Raw genomic sequence first — 13,151 nt, forward strand, 5'->3', positions numbered from 1 at the left:
TGCAGGGTCGGGTTTCAAAGGAATTATGAGCTCTCTGCAGGTCTCAGCTGCCGGGTTTAGAGTTATTATATTGGATTATTTGTTCAACGAGTGCCCTTTCGTATCATTGTGAATAATAGTAATACATGCTTATATTATGTATATAGCAGGGGTGGCCTAACATTTTCACTACAATAGATATGATATTAACAGATGTCAAGACAAAATTTAATCTAACATTATTGTACATAATAATATTGTTGCACATTTTACAGATTTGATTGAATTTAATATCTTATCATATTTACGATAATTGAGAACCTTTTTTCCCCTGTTCTTGGCTGTTTCATATTTGTCATTAAACTATGTGGCTTAAGATTTTCTTATTGATTGCCACCCCTGACATAGAATGATTTACCAAGCATCCTCAGGGCTTGCCCCCTTTCCCTTAAATAATCTATTTATTTAAATTCTGGTATTCTGATATTTTGAATTTTTTAACACATTCAAGAACAAGAGTTTTGTATACCTCTTAAGGACTGTACTGTGGCTATACCAACTTTTTTTTCCAAATAACAACCATATTTTTTTCCTGTAAATTATTTAGCAGATGCCATTTTTGAACATTTTTATTTGTTTAAATCAAAAATTTGAATGAGTAGTTTTTGAATAATTTAAGTTTTTGTACTAAGGATAATATGTCTATGACATTAGGTTTAGAAGATATAATGATTTGAAAATTATATTAAATATTATGTTATTAATCTAATAATATCTTATGATACTTGTAATATGTTTAATCTAGATCAAATTTTACATTCATTTTAAATAACTATTATCCTAAGTATATACATTTTAATAACTCAGGAAAATGAGAGGTACTACTTCCAATTTTGATTTAGATTATTAAAATTAAAAAAAAAATCTGCTTTCATAACAATTTACAGTAAAAAGATGGGTTTTTATTTGAAAAGAAATGAAGTTTGCACAACTACAATATGACACTCTTTAGATAGTATAAAAAATGTTCACTTGAGTATACTTAAAAATTCTAAAATTCTAATTTGATTAAATGTATAATGTAAAAAAAAATATGGGAGTGAGTGTGTTTGGCTATGAATGGTAATTCTTATATCATTAGATTTGAATATAAAATGCAATCAGCCAAATATTTTAATCTCGATTGGCCTCCCCCCTCACTCCTGTTATATTGGGATTTAATAAATTACAGGCTTATTATTACACTGTTATATGCTAGTTTGACTAGTTCTTACTAACTTAAGATACTATTAATAAATTATAAACTATCTTCAAAAACCAAAAGACAATGGAAACAAAGTTATTTAAGACTATTTTTGAAATATAAATATAACAGTAAGAAATAAGTAATAAACAATAAACAGAAAGATAAGAATTATTCAACAAAAAAATAAAAATAAAAAAATGTAAAGATGAGGAGATATTGTATTAAATTACATTTAGACAAAAGAATAACATGAAGAATAATGTAAAAATATTTATAAATACAAATTATAAAATGGTTATTTCATTATCACAGGTTACTAAACCCTTAAAAACATAGTGATCTCATTAATTAAAGATCACATTTTAAGATTGCTTATAAGTCATAAGCATAACTATAACAGTTATGTCACATTTTCAGTATAGTAAATTCAAAACGTGTAATGCGAACCCTGTAATATTAATACTAATTTGGGAGTTGGAATGATTAAAATTACTTTTTGTAATTAATAATTATACACATTATCTATATTTATAGGTGGAACTATACAACTACTAAAGGTAGAGGCTAAATATTTAAAATTTCATTGTTTTGGAAATCTACAATATGATTATTCATACATTTTGTGAGGGCTCAGGTAAGATTTAGAGCAGTCTAAGCAGATTCTTAGTTATGCCTATGACTATTTAAAAAAAAACTACCTACTATATTAAATATTAAATACAAATCGTAACTTATTGGCAAGTAAACACAGACAACAATAATTTCATAAAAATGTTAGGGTATTTATAGTTAAGCACTACATAGAATTTCAAATTTTTCTGAATTCAGATAAACACAATAGGAGATAAATAATATTGAATAATTCATGCATTAAAAAATGCAGGATAATTAGAAGTCACTTAAATTTTTTAGAAGTATAATTAATTTAAGTTTTTATTAAACTTGTTTTTTTTTTTTTAATTACACTTAATTGTTGGAGAAGTATTGTAAAAATGTATTTATCTAAAATACTTAAATTAAATTAATTATTTATACGTTTTTTTTTTAAAGTATTTAATATTATTACACTTTATGCCCATTTCTGTAGTTTTAAGTCAAACAAAATTTCAAGGTACCTACTATTGTATTCTATAATATTATAGACATAATTACAATTTTACAATGGTGACTTAGAGTCATAAGATATTTAAATAGAAGTACCTAAAACTAAACAACAATACAGAATGTGAAAATTTAAAGTTGAATAAGTGTATAAGTAGCGCAATCAGAAATTTCTAAGGAGGGTGTTAAATAAAATTATATACTATTGATTTAAACAAAATATATATCATAGATATAATCGATCTAAATGATTGTACTAAGTTGGTAAAATAATGCAAGAATAAAAAATAAATTTTATCTAGTCCTAGGTATACAGAATATATTTCATTGCATTCCAGTCTAAAACTCAGCAATGGGAGTACTTGCTTTGAAAATAAAATTGAAGAGTTTTGGTGAGAGTGAGATTCGATGGTTTTTTAGACAATTAATGCTATTTTTTGTATGTATTTTAATTTATACCCTATAGGCTATATTTATAGGTACAATAATGTCAAGTCTATAATTTACTTAATATTATAAAGGTACAAAATAAAAATGTTGTTCTTCCATAGTAAAGATACCATTGACTACGCAACAGCAAGTACTTAATAGAATTGTATGAATAATATAAGTTTCTAATTATTATTTTGACTTTTATTGTAATTATACTGTAAAGGTGATCGTATAAAAAAAGCATTGAAAATGATTGGGTTTTACACAAACAAAATAATTGGAGCTTTCCTACATTTTTCTAATTAATTAATTGCAACATAATATCCTTGGTTGCGCTACGGTAAAATTTGTATTTAGTAGACATTACTACATCGTTGTTTAGTCTATACCTTAAACTAATAATTTTGTCATGCAAAATAAAAATGTTTCATTTTAAATCACAACAATTTAGGATTTAACTAATTTTAAGTTTAATATTTGTAAAATATTATATTTTTTTTATGGTAACACTAATTAATCACTTTGTCAAATTCAACATTTTATCATTATCAAATAATTTTTTTTGTCAAATTATTAACATTATTATTACTTCTTATTATAATTTTTAATATTATTAATACCTATGTTTTTTTTAAATATAATATATAGATTAAGTATCTTAAATAAGAGATTCTAAATAAAAAACGGGTCTCAACTATAAGTCATAGTAAAGAACTTAAACTCCTAAAATATAAGTAACATTATAATAGTCTTTCAATATAAAATAAAGTAAATTACTTTTGAAAGAAAAAATTGCACTTACACTTAATGCATTTTTAGTATACATTTAATTAGTTGTTACTTCTTCTACTCCGCCTGGATATTGGTTCCGCAGTATCTCTAGGTGCATGACGTTTTCCACCTTGAGACTGAGCACTTATTTGTAAACTAATTGCTTGTGTATTCAATTTCTTTGCAATTAGTAAATCTTTCATGCTTCTCATCTTCTTACTTTTCAACACAATTTTAGTTTCAGGTTCATCATCTTTTAATGTTGTTTCTAAAATAGGTGTTTGAGGTGTAGTAGGAGTAAGCAATTCATCAGAACTACCCACAAAAGGTTCTCCACCACCTTGCAGTAAAAACTCTCTATTCAAAATTCGCTCACTACACGCTGCAGTAAGTGCTTCTATGCCAGGGTGGAGTTCTGATTTAGTTTCTTCTTCTGTGCCAGGTATAGTATTTAAAATGTCTTTAGGCAATGGGCGATTATTATTATTCATGTTATTATCATGATAATATTGCATTAGACTACTATCATTTTCTGAATCCTAAAAACAACATTATAGTAAAATATTAGTAAAATTAAATGTAAAATACAAAAAAAAAATACCTATATAAAATGAAAAACAGAAAAACTTTTATGGAATACTTTTTTAATTGTAATTTTGTTGCTACAAAATAATTATAATTTAGATAATTTAGAAACAATATGCCATACTTTTGGTTCTAATATGATAAGTCTTGTTCTCACACTATCATCAAACTTAGAAATGGAATTTATAAAATGTTTTGCCCATTTAATGTGTAATACTGGGGTTGTTCCATCTTCTTCCCAAAGACAAAGACCATCATAAATTAATAACACATACGCATAACATTGTGGATTATTCAATATTGACCGACTTTTGCCACATGTCATTTCTTTCAATGAGTATGGTATTAATTCATAAGCAATATCCATCATTTCTTTATATAATTCTTCATCATCTTTACTAAAACTATATCTAAAATGAGATCATTAAAAAATCAACTGCATTAATCAATTATTAAGGAAGTCTGAAGTAATAGTATATTTGAAATTTATCCTACTTGCTTATAACTTGACTAGCGTTGGCCCAACTTGCAAAAGCATCTTTAATCATGTTGTGTCTGTAGAAATATCCACCTTGGTAAGTATATGGATAGACAAACATATCACTGTAGTATATACGAGCAGCTGAAATAGCTTCTTCAAACAAGGCTGTACAAGGAGGTCTTCCAGGTGTTGCATTTAACTCTTCCAAATCACCCAAGTTACCTAGAAAACAGTAATTTATATGTTAAATCTTGAACTAATAAATTCAAAAGTTTGAAATTACCTAGAGCAAGTGGAAATTTTGATAAGTGTCCTTCGTCATAAAGAAGCCACAAAAGATTTTTTTGAAGAGTGGCAACTTCCAAAGCATCATTAGATTGATTAATACTTGGGTTAATAGAACTAACTAATGCTGATACTTCCATATGCCTATTACAAACTACGGGATGGCCATTAACATATAGCCACGACCTATGACCAGGTCCTGAATCTTTAATTTTTTGTCCACGTTTATCTTCATTTCCTTTTCCTGAAATTAAACACTTAGTCAAATTAATTATTCTACACATTAAATAATTTAAAACATACTTCTGACAAAATATTAACACATAACCGCTACCAACGCATCTCGCACAATAGTGAAGGTCATCTACATGCACAGACACTATTACTTACACCCCATACCATCAAGAGAGTAGCTATCACCGACCCAATGTCTGGCGGAGTTATTGTGTATTCACGTGTAAGATAAATATGATGATTAACTTTTTTATAACTTATAAAAGTCTATGGCAATACGACAGTAAAAAAGCATTACAGAATTTTATTTATAGCTTATAATTTTAAATATAACATTTCTTTTATAATTACTTTTACTTATAGAAACTATTCAAATCATTAACACTCATACTAAACAACCATAATATAAAGGAATAATGTTCCTCAAAATACTTAAATTGAATATTGGTATCATGAAAAATTACCATGCCACGTAACTTCTGCGTTTTCACTACCATCTGGACCAAATACAACCCATGCGTGGTCTTCAGACAAAGCCAAATGAACATCATTGTAACCGAGTATTTGACAAGCAGCTACTACAGCAAATGCAACACCAAAACAATCCAATTTTGAACCTAAACAAAAATATTTTATATGATAACATATTTGTTGGCGATAGTACCTATGGGCTATGTTTTAAAAAATTTTCACTCACCTGTTAAATAGCTATACATGCTTTGCAAGTGCGCTCTGTCCTTATAATAACTTCTAGTAAGTGTGTTCCATATGACGTCGGACACCCTTTTCACGAGTTCTCGGCTGGCATGTCCGTCTCGGTCATCAAAATGCAATGGGTCAACGCTGCTCTTGATGACCGAGTAGAATTTTGTGTACAGAGCTTCTACAATGTGCAGCTCGACGTCAGGCAGCCTCAGTGGCACCTGATCAAAGTCAAAGTTGGTTTCGGCCGTGACGATGACCGGCATTTCGGTGGTCGGTCGGATACAAGTCATCGTGTTCTCGATGGCGCCAGCCACCAGCGACAGCAGCAACAGGTCCGGTTCTTTTTTTTCCAGCTCCCTGCGGAACACGTCCACCACAGCGGGTACGTCGCGGATCGGAAACAACTCGGCGTGCTCTTTAAATACTTTCAGGGACATAATAACCGCCTGTACCTACCCCACAAGTTGCACCCGCAGCACTGCAACCACCACAACTCTTGTTGTAGACCGGCGACCTCGTCAATACGAAAAACATTCACCCGAGGTCGACTGCAGCGCGTCTCCAGTATGACCGTTAAAAAATAAAGTGTTGCGGCGTTTCGTATTGTTACGGACGGTCGTGCCGCGTCGTTTCGTGTTTTGTTGTTTTTTTTTGTTTGTTTGTTTACTTTACCGCGTTTTAATCTCGTACTCCGGATCGTGCGAATCTGCCGTGCCGCCGCCGGACCAACGTTTTCGGGCGGCTCGGCGTTGCGAATCGGTTGTCCTGTTACCGGCGCCGCCGGTGCGCACAGGTCGTCGTAGTCCGTTGACTACGATAGTACGATTTTTTTGTTATTGCTGTTGTAGTTGATACCACCTCCAGTCGATGATAGTGATAGTACTCGTGACGTACGCGATGACGTAATATAAATTGCAATTATTTCGTGGCCAGCAGCGAGCGAACGGCGAGCAGTGTGATACTGAGATGAGAAAATGCAATGTATACACACGACTACACGAAGACCGTCTGACCGTTTGGCAACGTGACGTGTTTGGACGACGATAATAATAATAACATAAGTAGCATAGTCGTTAGTTAATAATTCATAACGTGACCCTAACAAACGCGATTCGTGGTAGGTGCTTGCCTACGCAGCTTTGGCGTATACTGATTATAGTTAGCTGTGTAGGGGTGTATGGGATGAACTCAAAACTCTGAAGGAAAAAAAATCTAAAATAAGCAAAACACAAAATAAATGATTAAAAAAACGTTTTAAATATTCAAATTTTAATTTACCTGAATTCTATATTTTTATGTGGGTGGTGTAAACTTAAATAATTTTTCCGCGCTTTTGTTACCTACCTACCCACATAAAAACTTATGAGGTCACCTAAAAGTACCTACCCGTCCTACATTATTCAAACCTAAAAACAAAATCAATTTATATTTATTGAGTTTCTTGTAGAAAATAAACTCTGCAATATTTTATATTAATAACTGCTATTATATTTAGAATAATCTATTTTAATCTTTGTTACTTATTATTTTTCCTTATTTTATGTTCATAATATCTATAATATCTATATATTTTGTACATTTTACTATACCAGGCACCATGTGCCAAATACTATAAACGTGCAGGTAGGTACCTACCGGCTATCACCAAATTGTATAAACTTCAAAAATATGATTTATATTATATATTATTAACTACTCGTATACAAGGATATTAGTGTATGTCATCTTGCTTAAAATGAATACACATATTTTGGTTAGTTATACCTTTATAACATATAGAATCAAAAAATCGTATTTTATAGGCTGTAGGTGATCCATTGGGCCAAAGTGCTGATTGAGAATAAATGTATATATATTTTATTTTTCTCCATAGTAATATTGAATAAATAAAAAAATTATCTGTATATTTTAGAGCATTAATTGTCAGTAATTTTAATTGCAAATTCGCATGAAGCTATCACTCCCAAGAAATCTATAAATGAAACAATGATGTAAAATGAGTAGTTTCTTATCTTTTTTTGCTATAACCATTTTATACCACTGGTATACGCGGCACTATAAATATAAAATAATATATTCTAAAATTACTTTGGTTTATATTTATAATATATAATTTAGATTCTGATGAATGCGTTAATCTCACAATTATGTGTTTTTCATTTATGTGTCTATTATCACCTTTTCGAGCAGAAAAAATTCTTTGATTTTCAACTAAAAGGTGGTGTCTGGTAGCAAATTGGATCTTGTTGATTATGTTCCATTAACATTTTTGCAAAAACTATAAAAAAAGTTGAGCTGAATTCCACAAATATTTTTCATGAGCATCTGATGTTAATAATTTGCGAATAACACAAAAAAAAACATTCTTACTAGTGTGTGGAATCTATTAATAATCCCTATTAATAGTTTATTAATATTTATATTATAGTAAGTACCTTAAAATATAATATTAATTTTTATGACTATAGTAAACTTTTTGATAGTAATCTTCATAGTTAATTGTTTTTATTTTATGTATATTAACTATACATGTGTAGCCAAAAGGCAAAAGCTCATGTCTAAGGTAAGAATATATACTATAAACCTAAGGAGGTACAGATAGGTATACCTAAGTGGTAATAAACATATAATAGTACCTAGGTTTATTCAATATTGTATACTGCGTATAGTCATAAGTTAATAGTCATATTGGTTTTTTTTTTCTAAAAATAATGTAGGTAGTTATTTTTATTAGTATTTTATGATACTAAGTACTTCCTACTACATACTAGTTATTAGTATATGCACTACCGATATATACATAGGTACATCAGTGACGTATTTATGTGGGATAGGGGGATCTATCTTGCCTTCTTTTTTTAATGAATTTTTGCACTTATACCTACATGGCTACATCCTAGAGTCTAGATGTCAGATGATAATATTTTATTCAAGTATGGGTATTTTAAAAATAAATAAAATACCTATACGTGTCTGTAGTATGTTGTCTTTCAAATGTTTTTACTACGAATAATTAAAACATATCAAATTATCAAATAACAATAATAATTAAGAGGACATCATACTCGCATATGTTGTTCCGTGACTTTTTCATACTAACTCATAACATACCAAATTTGATGTTTTGCAGAATATATATTTTTAAGTCTTTAAAATAGAAAGTTAGACTTTGAGTTATAGATGTTAATGACTACGGCTATATATACAATAATATAATAAAGTAATAAATACCTAAATATTTTAATATTTGTAATAGAATTGAATATAAATTAAAATTATACTATACATTTAAACTTATAATGGTAAATGGTAATAAACAAAGTTTGAGACTTAGGTGTAGTACTTATAATCATCAAAATAAAATCTGAAAAAGCACTACAAAAACTATCAACACATTTTTTAAAATTTATTATGGTTTAATTTTTATACTTAAAAACAAAAAAAAATTCATCGTTAAGAAAATTAAAACTTTTAGAGTTTTTGAAAACATTTCTAATAACTGAAAGAAATTGACTGTCCGATTAGTAGATAAGCGAAAAAATAAGAGTTCCGGTGCTTATTATTAGGAAATATGATACAAAGGAGAAAAATTATTGTTAGTCCTAGGTTTACTGTGAACAAAAACAAAAAAAAAACATAAATTAACTAAAATTTCTTTGTCTTTGTCAGTGGCATATATCTATATCCAAGATAGGACGTAAATATCAGCAGAGACATGCATACAACTAAAAATAATCAGAAATATTAGAAATAAGCATTTAAAAAAAAAATCGGTGATTATAGCACTTCTAAATTTCATAATTGAACGTGATGTAACGTGGCATACACTTCTATAGAACTCTGCTAGATTTTATGTCAAACCATAAAAATAGGAAAAGCCCTGGTGATAAATATTATTTTTGTTCATCAAAAAATATTAGTAACGGATTAAATATAATTTTGACAACGAAATTTGTGTTTATAACATTATAAATCGATCATAATTTTAAGGCAACTCGAGCAGGGCCCCTCGAGTCACTGACCACTATCGACTGCAGATCTCAATAAGTACAAATCCCTCTGGCCACCTATTTCCAAGACAAAATACTGCTATGCACTGCGAATAACCAAGCTTCTTTACTCCTTTCTTATCCGTCAATAAAACATTGCACAAATATAAGATATGATATGTTGACACAATTAATTAAATAATAATACAAAAATAATCCGTTTATTTAAATTTTAGTTGTATTTACCGTTTAAGGGCCGTACTGTCTTTTGAAGCGATATACAACTATTTATTCTATTTTTACATAGAAAATTGTATTCAAGAAACTCTTCAAAATGTTTTACTTTTTATAATTGATTGTTAAAAAATAATATTTTGATAAATGGGTGAATACAACTTTAACGGTTATGAGTATCAGAGTATAACATCGGAATAGTCAGTGGGTCAGTTGGTATATCTACAATGAATCCTTTTTTTCTATAAATTATTAATTTCAAATTGTATTCTTGAAATAAACCTGATCAGTGGGTAGTGGCAAATGGCAAAACTTATGAGTTTTAATTTAAAATTAACGATTATACAAATATGTATAACTGTTTTTTTTTTATATTTATTTATAAAATAAGACATTCCTAGCCGTAAGCTATCTATATCTATGGATAATAGAGGACAATATTAGTTTGTAGCTATTTTAAAAGAATATTTATACATGTACACAATATGGATAGATGTATTATGTATATACAATTAATGAACTAAATATTAAACAATTACAATATGATAACAGTATGATTTCAGATACTAAAATCGAAAATTATTTACTACAGTAAACAAATACAGATTAGACTGGAGGTTGATTTTGACTAATGGGGTCGTGAGGGCGGCCACGTCTTAGACTTCGTTGGAGTGCTGGATGAATATGGAGATTGTAGTGAAGTGAGCCTGTTGAGTTGAGTAATGAATTATGGAATTTTCTTGATAGTGTGCGTATAAGGTCTACGTATCAGATTTAAACAATTTGTGGGTCTTTATGAATATTTTCATTACGTATGAACCACGTGCGGAGCATTTGTAATAATTTTTAGCACTTTATTTTGGAATATTTGGATTTTTTTAAGTGTGTAGCCGAACAGTTCCCCCATACCGGGCAAGCATAAGTGATTAATGACAGTAGAAGTTGCTTGTATGTAAAGGTTAAACATTTTTTTTAAATGATTGATTTTTTATTTATTATTGGAAATAGCATCGATAGACGTTGATATACTAGTTGTAGTTTTGTTGATAAGTGTGGCCCCCAGGTCAACCTCTTATCAAGACTACTCTGAGATATTTGACAGACGGTTTCCAAGGTATGGGCACGTTGTCGAATTTTAATGGCAGTGGTGTGAAGTAGCGATGGAGGCTGAAAATGATGGCTGTACTTTTTGACGCGTTTATTTGAATCTTCTAGTTTTTACACCATGCTGATAATACATTTAATGGACTTTGTAGGTTATGAGTTACCACGTCTATATTACGGGATTCACTATAAATAGTCGTATCATCTGCGAAAAGGGCAATATTGGTACGTGGTGACTGTGGGATATTAGATATATAAATGTTAAATAATATAGGGGACAGCTTGGGGTACAAGTGAATAAGTGATAGGCTGCAGGTCAGAGAGGGAGTCGTTTATTTTTACTGAAAATTGTCTGTTCGAAAGAAAGGATTTAATAATATGAAATAAGTATTTTGGTGTGTTTATACTTTTTAATTTATACATAGACCTGTGTGTCATACTTTGTCGAAAGCCTTTGATATATCAATAAAGACGGCACCCGTGTGACAGTGCTCTTCAAAGGAAGTGCTGATATGCTTGGTTAATGGTTATACGAAACAGTTGTTGAACTGTTGAATTGGAATTTAGGAATAGTGTCCAAGCTATTTAAGAAATCTTGTAACCCAGTGTGAATAACTTTTTCAAATATTTTGGATAAAGAGGTTAAAAGACTTATTGGTCTATAGGAGTCCGGATTCGATTTATCCTTACCGGGTTTTTTGATAAGTAATAAGTATGACTGTTGCTATTTTCCACTTCGGTGAGACGTGTTCAAGTCTTAACAGTGAATTAAATAATGCAGTCATAAGGACGAGACCTATAGCGGGTAGCTTCTTGAACATGATATTCGTGATGCGATCGTGCCCTGGTGCTTTTTTGTTTGGTAATTTTTTAATAATTAGTTTAATTTCATTAGGCGTTGCGTGCACCATGGGTTTCTGGACAGAGTAATTAGGTAGATCTAAAAAAATAAGAACTCTACGGTCGTTGTTAGTATTAGTGATTTGATTTACAGAGAACGTGTTAAATAACATTTCTGAGAAGACGTTGAATTTTTCGGCATCAGATGTCACTAGTGGGTTGTCTTTACGAAGAGGAGGAATAGTGTTTAATTTCTTGATTTTACAGTTGACTAGTTGGATGCTTTCCATAAATTTGTGTCACCCGGTTGGATATTTGATAAATAGTTATTATAAGACGATACATGGTGGTTCTGTAGCTCTATTTTGACTTCTTTGGTGAGTTGATTTAATAGTTTTTTAACCTTCGGGTTTCTTTGGATTTGTCATTTGCGTCTAGCGATATGTTTCTGACGTATTAAAGATAATATAAAGTGAAGTAAAAAACCTATATTTTTAGAATTATTATTTGTCGTAGATTTGAAGCAGGCTTGTGCGGCTTCTGAAATAACAATAATTAGATGTTCAGACGTTTGTTCCGCCGCCTGGATAGAAGGTATACTATTTGGTATTTTTAAATTTGTTTTTATTTGATTAGAATATATATCCCAGTTTGGTTTACCTGTAATTAGTGAATTATTGAACTGATAAGATTGAGAAGACGAATTTATTGTGATTTTTTCTGGTACATGGTCAGAGTCGAGCTCAGCTAGAGTTTCTTGCATGTATATAAACGGAATTGATTTTAATAATAAGATATTTAAAATGTCCGGTAGTCTGTTAATGTCCGTAGGGAAGTATGTATAACTGTAATAAGTATTTACTATCAACTAATAATTGTATTGTAGAATACTATATAGTAGGTAAAATAGGTTGTAGAATATACTACAAATTGTAAAGCTAAGTACTTACAATTGTTATAGGTACCCTATTGGTTAGGTATTTTACAATTCTGTCGTACAATATTTAAAACAGTTTCCAAAAATCAACAAAAGTTTATTTAAAGTAAAAACACAAATATTAACTTTTACATGTGTAATTAGTATGGTTACTCTTACATAATATTATTATTATCTAATCTCAGTATCAACTCTAAACTATTAACTACTGTTTAGTTCGTATCCGGA

General features: G+C 29.8%; 1 protein-coding gene across 1 annotated transcript; it reads right to left on the reverse strand.

Moving 5' to 3' along the window:
- Positions 1-2,218: 2,218 nt before the first annotated feature.
- Positions 2,219-6,256, reverse strand: LOC111026793 (menin). Its single transcript, XM_022304934.1, has 6 exons — positions 5,812-6,256; positions 5,579-5,731; positions 4,879-5,124; positions 4,610-4,817; positions 4,239-4,524; positions 2,219-4,068 (listed from the first exon to the last, which is right to left on the reverse strand). Exons 1-6 carry the CDS (start codon positions 6,254-6,256, stop codon positions 3,589-3,591), a joined length of 1,818 nt encoding a protein of 605 aa, XP_022160626.1. The 3' UTR covers positions 2,219-3,588.
- Between the last annotated feature and the right edge of the window lie 6,895 nt (positions 6,257-13,151).

This window comes from Myzus persicae, unplaced genomic scaffold, assembly GCF_001856785.1.
Source record: "Myzus persicae strain clone G006 unplaced genomic scaffold, MPER_G0061.0, whole genome shotgun sequence".
NCBI classification, from domain to species: Eukaryota; Metazoa; Arthropoda; class Insecta; order Hemiptera; family Aphididae; genus Myzus; species Myzus persicae.

Bases quoted from the DNA above. Each gene is read 5' to 3' on its own strand.
- LOC111026793 (XM_022304934.1), bottom strand. From the start codon at position 6,256: ATGTCCCTGAAAGTATTTAAAGAGCACGCCGAGTTGTTTCCGATCCGC. The intron at 5,732-5,811 runs GTGAGTGAAAAT...ATTTTTGTTTAG, and splicing joins CATGTATAGCTATTTAACAG to GTTCAAAATTGGATTGTTTT. The intron at 4,525-4,609 runs GTAGGATAAATT...ATCTCATTTTAG, and splicing joins GCTAGTCAAGTTATAAGCAA to ATATAGTTTTAGTAAAGATG.